Source organism: Saccopteryx leptura, chromosome 5 (assembly GCF_036850995.1).
Source record: "Saccopteryx leptura isolate mSacLep1 chromosome 5, mSacLep1_pri_phased_curated, whole genome shotgun sequence".
NCBI lineage: Eukaryota > Metazoa > Chordata > Mammalia > Chiroptera > Emballonuridae > Saccopteryx > Saccopteryx leptura.
Genome location: NC_089507.1, coordinates 59,477,863 through 59,491,129, shown reverse-complemented (window position 1 = coordinate 59,491,129; position 13,267 = coordinate 59,477,863). Strand labels below are relative to the sequence as shown.

The 13,267-nt window shown below is 41.9% G+C and overlaps 1 protein-coding gene across 2 annotated transcripts in view; it reads right to left on the bottom strand.

The window, feature by feature from the left end:
* The window catches only part of FRAS1 (Fraser extracellular matrix complex subunit 1), a 513,532-nt gene that overhangs the window by 297,052 nt on the left and 203,213 nt on the right, over positions 1-13,267 (bottom strand). For both annotated transcript variants that reach the window (XR_010751479.1, XM_066384281.1), the window contains exons 4-5: positions 8,278-8,370; positions 407-566 (exon numbers count right to left, since the gene is read on the bottom strand). Coding sequence is in view for 1 of the 2 variants with exons in the window: in XM_066384281.1 (XP_066240378.1) it covers positions 407-566; positions 8,278-8,370 (253 nt within the window). In the remaining variant the exon portion in view is untranslated. The remainder of the gene's footprint in view (positions 1-406; positions 567-8,277; positions 8,371-13,267) is intronic.

Below are 13,267 nucleotides of genomic sequence, written 5' to 3'. Positions count from 1 at the left end.
CATCTCAAAGACCAGCCGGCAGAATTGGGGCAGATGATACTACAAGCAGAAGTGATTTGTTTGTTCTCTCCACCAGGAGGCAGGAGGAACTACCTTGGCCTTGTGGAAACACAACAAAGGGTTCTCCCTTTCCTTCTCAGGAGCTATGAATGCAGAGGCCTGCATCTGGCCACGGCAAAATATATAAATCAGAAACTTGCAGAATCCCAAGTGTGGAACTTAAAGATCTGTTCCAACCTCACTCTCTGCAACATCCCTTCCTGCCAAGTGCAAGGCTAAATCTTGCTCCAATAAGGAACGGGGTTGGGGATCTTTGAACCACATTAAACATGAAAGAGAAGAGTTGGAATCTCACCAGATGAACCTCAAAGGCAAAGAGGGTCTCTTTCTACAAGGTCATACTCACTCCCGCGGCCTACACAGACGGGGCAGCAGCTTCCTTCGGGGATGAATTCCAGCTCCTGGGGTCCACACAACAGCGGTGGACATGGTTGGGGGGTGCATCGGACTTCCCCATGAGTGCAGGAGCACACACTACACAGGGAAGAGGCCCACTCTGTCCCATGCTGGATGTTAGGGGAAAAAAAGAAAAAGAAGGTTATTGGCAGAATACAGGCTTTCACTTGTCCAAATACAAACCAACCTTCCTACACAAAGGATGGAGCTCAGGAAAGACAGATGAAGGCTCTAGGCTTGCAAGATTGAGACCATGCTTAGCAATGTTCCAAGTCCAAAAACCAGCTTTTATTTTCTTTTTATTATCCTTAACATGTAGCTTTGTAAATTTCAGGAAAGCACAAGAAGAAAACAAAAATTATCCCAAATCCCATCATTTAAACAATTCTATAAAGCCCAAAATAAAATGCACACACATACATCTACTTAAATTTTATAATGATCATATTGTTTCCAATAACTCACACTCTGTATATTTCTTTCTTCCTTTTTTTTTGCCTTTATTTTTTACCCTGATTATGTCCCACATTCATTCATCTTTTCACTCCCCTTTAACCTACCCTCCCTCTCTCCCTCCCTCCCCGCCCCCCTCTCTCCTTGGTTCCAATGAGCTCATGGTCCTGGGAAAGCGTGAGAGTCAGCAGGAGGCACTGCTTTATCCAGTTCTCACACAAACTGCAGAGACAACTCATTTCCTGTGAGGGTGCCCATCTACACCCTGAGAATCTTCCTAATATACTTTAGACTGGAATACAACATTCCCAAAGCTAGCATCACATCGGTAGTCTAGACATCCCTGTTTTGAGTTGCCAAATGATTTACTGAGCACCAAAAGTATCTATATGAGCCACTCTCAGATGTGATACAGGCTTAAGAGGGGGTGAACGAAAAAGCTACAAATAGGTTGATTGCTTAGGGAAGTTATCTGTCAAAATGTTATGTTCTCAATGATAGAATTAAGTAATGGTGGTCTTTTACAAGATATAGGGACCAATATTTAGCTTAATGAATGAAGTTGTCCTCCTGCAACATTTTCTTACATATTGGAACCTGCCTTCCTCTGCCTCTGTGAAATGTAGCATATGATAGCTGATTCAGCACAAATCATTACAGAATTCTATTAAAAACATCACACATTCCAGGTGTTCACTCATCTAATATAACCTAGGATTGCAACTGTGTCACTGAGAAGCACAGAAAATAAAGTCCTCTTGCTTCTCCACAAGCCAGCATCCAGAATAATTATTCATCTCTCTCAAACACAAAAGAACTCATGTCAGTACCTCTGTCTTCTGCAAGTTGCTGCCAGGTTGCAAGCACTCCACATCTGACGTTTGTAATTACTAATAATTTGTGCTATTATTACTATAGCAATGATAATAATAGGTAGTCACAGTAGCTTAATTATTTGGGCTTCAAGTCCTCGCCTGTCATGAAGAGTACTTTCCTCTAGGGGGCCACACGGGGAGCACAGGGGGCAGTAATGCAAGCAATGCACCGAATCAGAACCAAGGATTTCCTTGGGTGTTGGTAGATTCTCAGAGCCCCACTCAGCCCTGCCTGCTTTGGAGACTATGGGAGAATGACTTAATCTTTCTAAATCTCAGTTTCGAGGCAGCTCATCAAAGAGCCAGCAAGGGGGCTGGCAGGTGGAAGGTGCTCCATTCTCTCGTCCATTTCCACTGCCTGAGTTCATGGCCCACCACCCCCTTTCACACCAATGTGCCCGCTGTGACTGTAGGATAGGATGTGCACACCGAGGCTATGTCCTCTCCTGTCCATTTTTTACTTTTGCTATAATTAAATGCAAAATTTCAACTTCAGTACCGCACTTAAATGGGCAATCCCACAACTTGTTAATAGGGGGCAACTGACCTTTATACTTTGAAAGGCCTAAGCATAAGCAACAAAAGAAATTATAAAAGAAAAATGGACAGGTTTTGATGAATTTCCTAACTGCAAGGAAATCTTAATTAAAATAAAAATTAGATAATATTGTTTAAAATCAAGTACAGGGAGAGTTAAAACTCCGAATGTTGGCGAAGCTGCAGCGGAGTGGGATTCTCCCACCCAAAGCCTCCCTCCTACAGCAGCTGGAGTGACTCAGCCAGAAGGGGCCTGTCTATCTGGGATGCTCCCACCGGATTTATCATTAGACACAGACAACTTAAAATTGATTTAATAACAACCATAGATGTCACAGCTTCAAAACTCAAAATCTTGAGATGCTTTGATTGACTAACTTCACTTGTAAGAAGTTACATGAAAAATGATCAATGAGACACAAAATGGTTTAATATAAGACCTTTTATTTCACTGTTCTTTATAGCAAAATTAGAAATAGTTTATTGAACACTGGAAGCTAACCAAACACCTAAGAGTAGGAAACCATGTTCTCTAAGAGTATGCTAGGGAATTAGCCACAACATAATATTATATATATATATATATAAAGCAAGACATAAACTGTATACATAGTATAATTAAAACTAGGTAAAAACATGTCCACCTCCACTGCCACTCCCAATCCCTCCCCAAAAAACTAAAAGAACAAGAACAGTGGTTTTCAGAGTTTGGGGGTTACTAGTAGATTTTTTTCTCTGCCTTTGTATAGTTTTCTACTTTCCAAATTTTCATCAATAAACCTAAATTTACTTTTGTCATCAGAGAGCAAATTACTGTTTAAAATACCTAATGAATCATTTATATATCTTCAGTAACACTTGAAGGCTGCATACCAAACATCTTGAACTACTTTATTTTATTACAAATTCGGAGATTGTTTCTCAATGTTCTGACATTTCACTCCATTAAAATAAGAGCTTTTTTTTGTTTGTTTTTTTGTTTTTAACTATTCAGAAACACTGTCATTTCTTAAATGTTTGCAATCACACCATTTTTCAGATAGAGACCACAAAAATTAATTATAATAACAATCTGTCAATCACCAAAAGTTTCATCTGTAAAATGTCAGAGCTGTGTTAGCTAATCTCTTCAATACTTTCAAACTCTCTAATGATGTAAATCTATTATCTAACTCAGGAAACATTAAATTAAGCAGAGGGTTCTCCCTTCACAATAAGCTGAAGAATTATGAGAATAACAGAACATTCAGCAGGAAGACTGTGTACCACTTAAGGTCAAAGCCATAGAATACACACCAGATGGTGACCCCAAGTGCAAAGTGCACAAAGTAAATGAATTACTCCCACCTCTCACTCAGGGAAAAGTCACATGAGTTCCCCCCTTTTCATCTCCTACTCCTAGCCCTAAGTCAGTGACACCTCTCTCACCTAAAATTTCAGCCCTGGCCGGTTGGCTCAGCGGTAGAGCGTCGGCCTAGCGTGCGGAGGACCCGGGTTCGATTCCCGGCCAGGGCACACAGGAGAAGCGCCCATTTGCTTCTCCACCCCTCCGCCATGCCTTCCTCTCTGTCTCTCTCTTCCCCTTCCGCAGCCAAGGCTCCATTGGAGCAAAGATGGCCCGGGTGCTGGGGATGGCTCTGTGGCCTCTGCCTCAGGCGCTAGAGTGGCTCTGGTCGCAACATGGCGACCCCCAGGATGGGCAGAGCATCGCCCCCTGGTGGGCGTGCCGGGTGGATCCCGGTCGGGCGCATGCGGGAGTCTGTCTGACTGTCTCTCCCTGTTTCCAGCTTCAGAAAAATACAAATAAATAAATAAAATAAAATAAAATTTCAGTGTTCTCTTTACCTATTTACAAAAGCCTACTTTTTCATAAAAAAAAGCAGCAGAGAAAGCTTTGTAAAATCAAAGACTAATAGCTAGCTACACAATGCAATGCTCCTACAAGACCCGGGTTTAGCTGTGCCATCTTAATCTCATTAATGACTTTTAGAAAACATGAGCTTTTGATGCTGGGCGAACAGTACATGCTGCAGACAACATCTTAAATATATTCTTCCACACAGCCAACTAACAAGTCGGCTTGGCTGCCGACACAAGTCCAGAGGAGAGATAAGGTCATAAAGTATTTAGCTGGCTTACTGACAGAACAATAAAATAATTTTTTTTCACATAATTTGTTCAAGTGATGAAGTTATAAAGGTAGAATACTAAGTATCTGGGAATGTTCGGTGCGTATTATAATTACATCCTCTAGGTTGAGGGGCACGAGGCTGCAGAATTCAATATTCACTTCTTCTCCCCACATATAAATTGGTCCTTCTTTTGGCTTCACAAACAGGCAAAGTGATCAGACCTCACCCTCCACACTCCTCTATTCAATCCCATGAAGGCACCAGGACCTTACCAACTGCCACTTCCTTCTTTAATGAATCTTCAAGCATTATTTTCTCAGACATGACCTTATCTGGTGCTGGCCTTAAGTTAGTGCAGAAGAAAAGAAAGGGGATTAATGGTCCTTTCTCCTCCCTTTCACAAGCGAATTTGTGGGGGAAAGAACAGGGGGAAGCATTCCAACACTCTTTAGGAACACATATTTCAGGCTTCTCTCCCTGTCTGGTTGGCAAGGCTGGGCAGAGATCCAAATGCTAATTTTAAGGGATAGCTTTGGGGAGGTCATGGATAAAACAGTCCCCCAAATACTGGCTGCAATAATCCTGCGTAAAACTGTCAAATAACCTGAAATCAGCCAACAGGCTCAAGTGTTTTCTCCACTCTGGGGGAAGAGTCGGGGCTTGTCCTGACTTGCTGGAATACCAGTTATATAAGATGCTGCCTACCCTGCAGGCAAAGGAGGTCCTACAGCAAGGCAAGGCTGTTTCCTTAAAGCATGGCCTCCTCCCGCTGCCCCGGGCTCTCCTGTCCTTGACTGTCCTTTGTTTCAAACCTAGTCTCTGGGACATTTCCACTGATTTCCCTCCTGCCACACTCACTCTATCCTACAGCCTCTTCTAAATCTCTTAAATGGAAGCTTTCACTTCAGATCACAGTTCCAAAGTTCCCGAAACACCAGGCTATTTCACAGGTACTGGGACAGTCTCCACAACCTGCCTTATGGATGCAAGCCAGAGGTTAGGAAGGATTACCGCTGTTCAGCGGGAGAGGAACAAGCTCTGGAAACTGCTGCCCAAGCAGCTGCAGCGGGGATGGGAGGAGGACCCCTGCGAGATCCAGGGGAAGAGACCGTGATGCAAGTGGCAAGGCGAGATTCAGAGCAAACCCAGATAAGCACTTAACCTGCTCAAGAAAATAAATAATATAAATAAGGACTTAGCAAGAATCCGGAGGAAGTAAAAAAAAAAAAAAAAAAAAAGGGAGTACGGAAGAATTGGAAGACCAGAAACAAAAGCATTTTAATATTTATTATTGAGACTGAAATTGGATGATTTTGTCTTGACTTAATAAATTATTCTTCTGCTGCTATTTGAAGAAGTAGACCACCAAAAAGTTGGGGTTTTTTAACTATAGTTACCTAAATGCAGCTCTTTTCTCAGTTACATCAAGTACCAGAAATCCAGTCATAAAATTTCCCGAGGGAGTGTATGTTGAATGTTGCATATGGGAAAATGACACATGGATAAGGTCTTACCCAGTTTAGAGCTTGCCACGTGATGTGTTACAGAAGGGGTGAACCATGAGGGAGGCAGCAGGAGGAAGACTTTCTGTGAATTCTCCCAGAAAAAAATAGGCTAAGCAGATTTATAACTAACCCATCTAGTGGTCCTAGAACTGCCCAATCACATAGGCACTTGGTCAAAGAGTATAATATATCTTTGGGACAAATACATGGATAAGTCAGAAAATGAATTTGCTTATGGTTGGAGTCCTCCAGTCATCGATGTTTATTGAGCGCCTGCTCTGGGAAAGCTCAGTGCTAAGCACCAGGGCAGGCAGGAGGCAAGGAAGATCAGTCTTAAGATACAGCAAATGTCCATGTTCTCAGGACTGCTAAATCCAGATAGGAAATTTGCACACGTGCACAAATATAACACGAGAGAGCAAATGATAAATGGCATTAGAGTGGCCCATACAAAGATTTGCTGAACTCTGACTTCCCATGTTCCTACTACTAGCTCTCATTGGAGATGTCTGGTAGTCTCCAGCTCCTGATCTTACTTTGATCCTATGGGCTCCTTCAATGAAATGATCAGCTTTGTGTTTTTGACCCCGAACCACAGGCCTATTCCAAACATTATGAACTGGCATTATTTCCACCACCAGCAGTCTGCCCTGAAGTCCCTTCCGTTTCATAGGCAATGCTCTTCTGTGGCATGCAAAGCTTACATCGCCCGACATCACACAGACTGAACGAGCAGCACAGGGTGATCCGTGGCATGAAGACATTCCCAGCGTAGATCTCGCTTGGGTGCCTTTCAGCAACACATTGTGCAGAAGTGAAAGAGTGGCTTCCTCGGGTAATTAGGAGACAGTGGCCCAAGTGAGAGGATCCTGTCCCACGGGGAAAGCCTATTGTGCTCACTGAGCTTTAGGTATGCACACTGAATAGCAGCCAAGGGTGGATGTTATCAAACCTGATAACCTGTGCTCTCTCCCGAACGGGCAGAGACACAAATGTGGAGAAAGTTTTGTACCAGGTGGAAGATGAGGATTAAAGCCAAGAGCCTCTTTCTATAACATTCAACTTCACTTGCTGCCTCTGGGTAACATTTAAGTATGAGTAAAGATGAACTATATCCATTCCACGTTCATAACTTCTATTATAAACCTACAATGGTACTTTTTAATCAGTATTTAGTATCTCAAAACTAATCCTAAAGGATCTGAAATAAGAAGGTGTAATAAAGGAACTTTAGGATTGATTTCTAGTACTGTGATTCTAAACTGGAGTAGTTGAGTCTTTTGCCCCTTTGGAGGAATGTGGCCACACCTGCAGACATTTCTGGTTATTAGGACTGGAGTGCTTTTCAACCCTTTAGAGGCTGGTACTAGCATCTAGTGCAGGGGTCCCCAAACTACGGCCCGCGGGCCACATGCGGCCCCCTGAGGCCATTTATCCGGCCCCCCGCTGCACTTCCGGAAGGGGCACCTCTTTCATTGGTGGTCAGTGAGAGGAGCATAGTTCCCATTGAAATACTGGTCAGTTTGTTGATTTACATTTACTTGTTCTTTATTTTAAATATTGTATTTGTTCCCTTTTTGTTTTTTTACTTTAAAATAAGATATGTGCAGTGTGCATAGGGATTTGTTCATAGTTTTTTTTATAGTCTGGCTCTCCAATGGTCTGAGGGACAGTGAACTGGCCCACTGTGTAAAAAGTTTGGGGACCCCTGATCTAGTGGGCAGAGGCCAGGGACGCTGCTAAATTTCATACAATGCATAGGAAAGCCCTACAACAAAGCTTAAAATGTCAATAGTTCTCAAGTTTAGAAACTCTACCCTAAGGGAAAGAGTGCTGAGGTAGGAGTAGGAAGACTAGGGTTCTAGGCCAGGTTATACCACTTATTAGCAATACGACACTGGGCAAGTACCTTAGCTCTTCGCATTGCAACTTTTTCATCTCTGACACGGGAATAATGATATCTGCTCTGCCTACCCGCTCTGGGCTGTCTGTAACTATCAAATGAAAAACTGTGGGGTTGGCACTTTTGTTATTTAGCATCACAGCTTCTTCAGCATCAATATTCTCAGACTACTCTTTATGCAGACACAAATTCAATCTACAAATATTTACACAAGGCCTATGGAATAAATAGGACAGACTGAATCTTATTCAAGAAACCCAAACGCCCACTGAAAGTCAAATGTACTTCCGGTCCTCCACAGCCCAGCCCAGTCAAAGGGACAAAAAAACCTCTCTTGTCAACACAACGTTAGCAATCAGCTTTCCTCGTCAATGACCCACAGACAGAGAATCAACCTTGGGCCAGGAAACACTTACCGCATGGATTTTCTTCTCATGATGACAAGATCCTCGAGTCGTCGACACACAGTCAGGGCAGCACTGGTTGGCGGCTATTTGAAGCACTTCTCCCTGCACATTTAAAAGCAGCTCAGTATAAACCAGCGGCAGCAAACACAGTCACAACGGTTTATCGCACCATGAGCCATCGTGGATTCACTAAATCCCATGAGTTTCTACGGGTGACAACAATAGACAGGATAAACCGAATAAACTAACAAATAGGATTCTCTCTGTCAAGATGAGCTTCTCTCAAAGATAAAATGAACCCCCTTGTGGAAGTAATTTCCTTGAAAATTGTATATTTTCACATGTAATGAAGTGAAGAATTTTATTCACTAGAAATGCTTCCTCTGAGTGTTACATAAGAAAAGCAGTGAGGGTGAGGGAAGAAGTATCTCTAGACTTGGGCAGGGGTGAGGGGTGGCCACAGACCTGGCAGGTCTTCCAGATCTCCTCTAGAGGCCAGAGGCAGTCAGTAGGGGGGCTGAGGTGTGAGGCTCATTTTTACAGGGGACACAGAGTAGCAAGGCCCAGACTGAAGGACAAAGCTAGGAGAGGAAGCAGTGTTGCTGAGGTACCATGCATGCTATGGACAGCTGGGTAGAATTCATGGGCTCCAGTAAAGATTTACATGGTTTTTCAAGGTTTCTATACTTGCAATTGTGTTTACAAACAAGATGTGATACTATCAAGGGAATGCACTACCATGTGATACCCCAGGATATACTACTGGAAGTTGTCACTTTAACTCACCATCCATTTGCCATGGGGAAGGATCCATTTATCTAAGAGTTTTTAAAACTATGGAATAGATAGGTTATATTGGTCTTTTAAGCCAGTGATTCTCCTATTGGATCCTCTGATTTGTTTTTTCTGTGTATATGTATAGACACATATAGAAATATAGATATATGATAGATATCTTAGCACTTCCTCAAGTCTAGAGACGTGGCAGAACAGGCAATGAGTGATTTGTGTCAAAAATAGCAGGAGATACTGCATTAATCCAAAAATCATAACTTGTTCATAGAACAAAAGTCAACAAAGAATTTAGCTGCTAGATTGAAAAAAAAGTGTGTTTGTATGTTAGTGTTTCCTTGTTATTTGGGGCTGCTTCTATTTAAAAAATTGTACCCACAGTGGAATTATAATTTCATAAACTATATTCACAATAGTGAATGAGAAATGGAACTGAGATTTTACTAAGATTTTAATCCACAGAACAGATAAATACAACAGTAATGGTAATTACCAAGTTCTTCCTATTTGCTTAATAAAGGATAAACATAAGATAAGGGGTTTTATAAAATTCCACGTACTATACAATGCTAATGACGTTTTAGAAAAGTTCCCTCTGAACCACAAGAGAAAACTACACTTGTATAATTTCCACTAAGACACTAAAATGTAGAAACGACATTAGCCTAATTTGTACTAAGAATTTCATACATATAGAAAATGAGATAAAACTAAGTGCTGTTTATATTCTAACATATGGAAACAGGGAGCAGGGGAGAAAGGGGGATAGAATGGGAGATTTCAAGAGATAGTATGTGCCTCCAAATTAGTTTTCTTTGTATTACATAAAGACTGGTTTTCAGATTTGGCCCTCAAAGCTCATTTCATAAATATAAAATCCCTTATTCACGAGTAGCAGTGGAGGGGTCTCCATCTTGAGACTATCTACTAAACTTCTGGTCAAACATGAAAGGTGATTTGGAACTAAAGGAAGAGCAAATATTTTGCATGTGAGTGCTGAGAGGAGAGAAAGGGAGTTCTTGCTACCGAACCACGCAGCCTTGCACAGCCATGTGAGCTGTGGGCTACATGGAACACACGAGCCTACTGCCCCTCCAGGTTTTGCACTGGGAAGTGGCTGCATGGGCAAGGGACATCAGTGAAGACTGGTAGGGGGGCTAGGCAGCATTATTTGCCTAGGATCTAGCAGAACCAACTAACAATAAAAACGATGAGAATCTGATGTTATAGCTAACACTTACTGAGTATGTAGAATAGCTAGATACTCTGCTGAGCATATATTGTGTGTACATATGTACAGCGGTGGGCAAAAATAGGTTTACAGCTGTTTGTATGGAAAAATATATAATTCAAGAATAAATGGGCCCTGGCAGTTGGCTCAGTGGATAGAGCATCTGCTCAGCATGCGGATATCCTGGATTTGAGCCCCAGTCAGGGCAGCCATGAAAAGTGACCATCTGCTTCTCTTCCCCTCCGTTTCCCCCTTCTCTCTCTTTCCCTCTCACAGCCAGTGGCTTGACTGGTTCAAGTGTTGGCCCCGGGTGCTAAGGACAGCTTAGGTGGTCTGAACATCAGCCTCAGGTGCTGAGGATAGCTCAGTTGATTTGAGCACTGGCCCCAGACGGGGGTTGCCAGGTGGATCCCAGTCAGGGTGCATGTGGAAGTCTGTCTCAATATCTCCCATACTGTTATAAAAAAAAAGAGAGAGAGAGAGAGAGAGAGAGAGAGAAGGAAAAATGACAATACAAGAATAAACCCTGTGTTTCATGTGCTCAAACTGTAAGTCTACTTTTGCCCATACCTGTACACATACACAAATATGTATGTATATATATAGGTATATATGTACATATGTGTATGTATATTCATGTGTATATACATATAATTTAATTCTCACAATTTCATTAGTTAAATACTATTATCTGCATTGAGGTTTGCAGCCAAAACCCCACCCCATGTAATAATATAGTGTTCCTTTGGCATTGTCTTTTAAACCTATATATTCTCCAGAAATCCTTAAGAGTGTATTCTAGCTATTCTATATGGATATAGGATATGGATAGAGAATCTGTTGTATAGATTATAGAATGAATAGAAACATTCATCCTCTATCTATCTATCTATCTATCACCTATTTATCTATCAAAATTGCCCTTAACACTAGGTTATTTCCAGTCCATTCATGAGTAAAAAATAAACACACAACATGAACCATTAATAATAATAATACAGCCTGACCAGGAGGTGGCACAGTGGATAGAGCATCAGACTGGGACACAGAGGACCCAGGTTCAAAAGCCTGAGGTCGTGGTCATCGGCTTGAGTGTGGGCTCATCCGGCTTTAGTGCAGGCTCATCAGCTTGAGTGTGGGGTTGCTGGCTTGAGCTTGGGATCATAGACATGACCCCATGACCGCTGGCTTGAGCCCAAAGGTCGCTGGCTTGAAGCTCAAGGTTGCTGGCTTGAGCAAGGGGTCACTTGCTGTGCTGGAGCCCCCCGGTCAAGGCACATATGAGAAAGCAGTCATTGAACAACTGAGGTACCACAGCCAAGAACTGATGAATTTCTCATTTCTCTCCCTTCCTGTCTGTCTGTCCCTATCTGTCCCTCTGTCTCTGTCACACACACACACACACACACACACACACACACACACACAAATAATAATAATAATAATAATAATAATACAAATAATAATATTTTAGTTTAGGGTTCAATGAGGAGTCATTAACTTGTGCCATGAACTAATGAAAACATAGCACAGCAGATCTGAATAACAATGCATGCCACTGAGAAAACAAAGGAAAACATAAAAGCAACATGGTAGAGTAGAAATTACATTCGGTCATTAGTCAGAAACTAAGGTTCTCATCATTGCTATGCCACTTCCTAGCTCTGTGTCTTTGAGCAAGTGATTAAACCATTAAAACGTTTCTTTGTGTATAAAATAAAAAAGTAAGTGAATTCTAAAAGCCTCTTATGGTTCTATCATTCTATGTTCTATTTTAATGCTTAAAATAAAAAACCCAAATGCTCTGGAATACAATAACATGATCTTGGAGTTGGGTCATCTGGTTCAACCTTAATTTCTTCATGATAGACAAGGAACCTCCTTAGAGTTCATGCTCTCCAATTATGTCATTCACCAAATTGCTGATCACCCCTTCAGTCACTCACTAAAGACTTAGCACCTGGGTCTCAGTCCTTTTCTACCCTATATCTAGAATTAATTCTGGACAACTTCAGCGTCCATGGAAAAGACTAGTCTAACATTCTATCCTTGCACATTCTTAACCACCTTAATTCAAATACTCTTCATCTCTGCTTTACTTGAGTTTCCCATGGTCATGGTCAACCTTAGGTTCCATCCACACTCCAAACTGTTCTATACCAGAAACTTTCCACTCTAGATCTGAGCCTCCTGGCCTTGGGCCTTTCATCGTCACTCCCACTCGTCTCACATCCTTCAGAGAGATCCTCGAGCATTTCTTTTCCTTGCAGTCATTCAGCCCCAGCCAGCTTCATTTTCCTATTCATGTCATCCTCAATGCCCAACACTTTCTGTACCTCTGTTCTTTGTGTTCATTAATATGGCAGAATCTCAAACCTGGATCTATTTTTCAATTTGCCTTATCTCTTTTATACCTGGCTGGTAAGCTTGGCTAAGAAAATCATTCTACCATGCAGCTTGGTACCCCCACAGGTTCATGGCCTGCTGTTCCTGTGGGCCTTCAATACCATTCACAAATACTTTACCCTGACCTTGGTTGGTCCCCTTCTCCCCTCAGTGACAGTTAACATTCATTACTCTCCTCCAGCTCCCAACCAAACCTTAAAGTCTTCAAAAAGTAAGCTCACTAAGTATCAACTACTTCCCATTTCTCACCTCTTACCTCTTGATCGTGTCTCTCTAATCTTCCTCTCTTACATTCACCTCCCCCTTGGATGATTCTGTTCCCCAAATTCCACCCTTCATCTTGTACTCTTTTTGCACACATTCTTTTAGGATGAGCTCAATCATTCTAAAAGTTTGCACTACTGTCTCTATGATAATTATATTCACATTATATCTCCAACCTTATCTTCTCCTCTGAGCTTAATACTCTTACATCCAGCTGTCCTTATGAAATATCCACCTGACTTTTCCGTGGGCTCTTCAAATTCAATGTGCCCCAAACTGAAATCATTATTTCCCTTCCAGATGGGA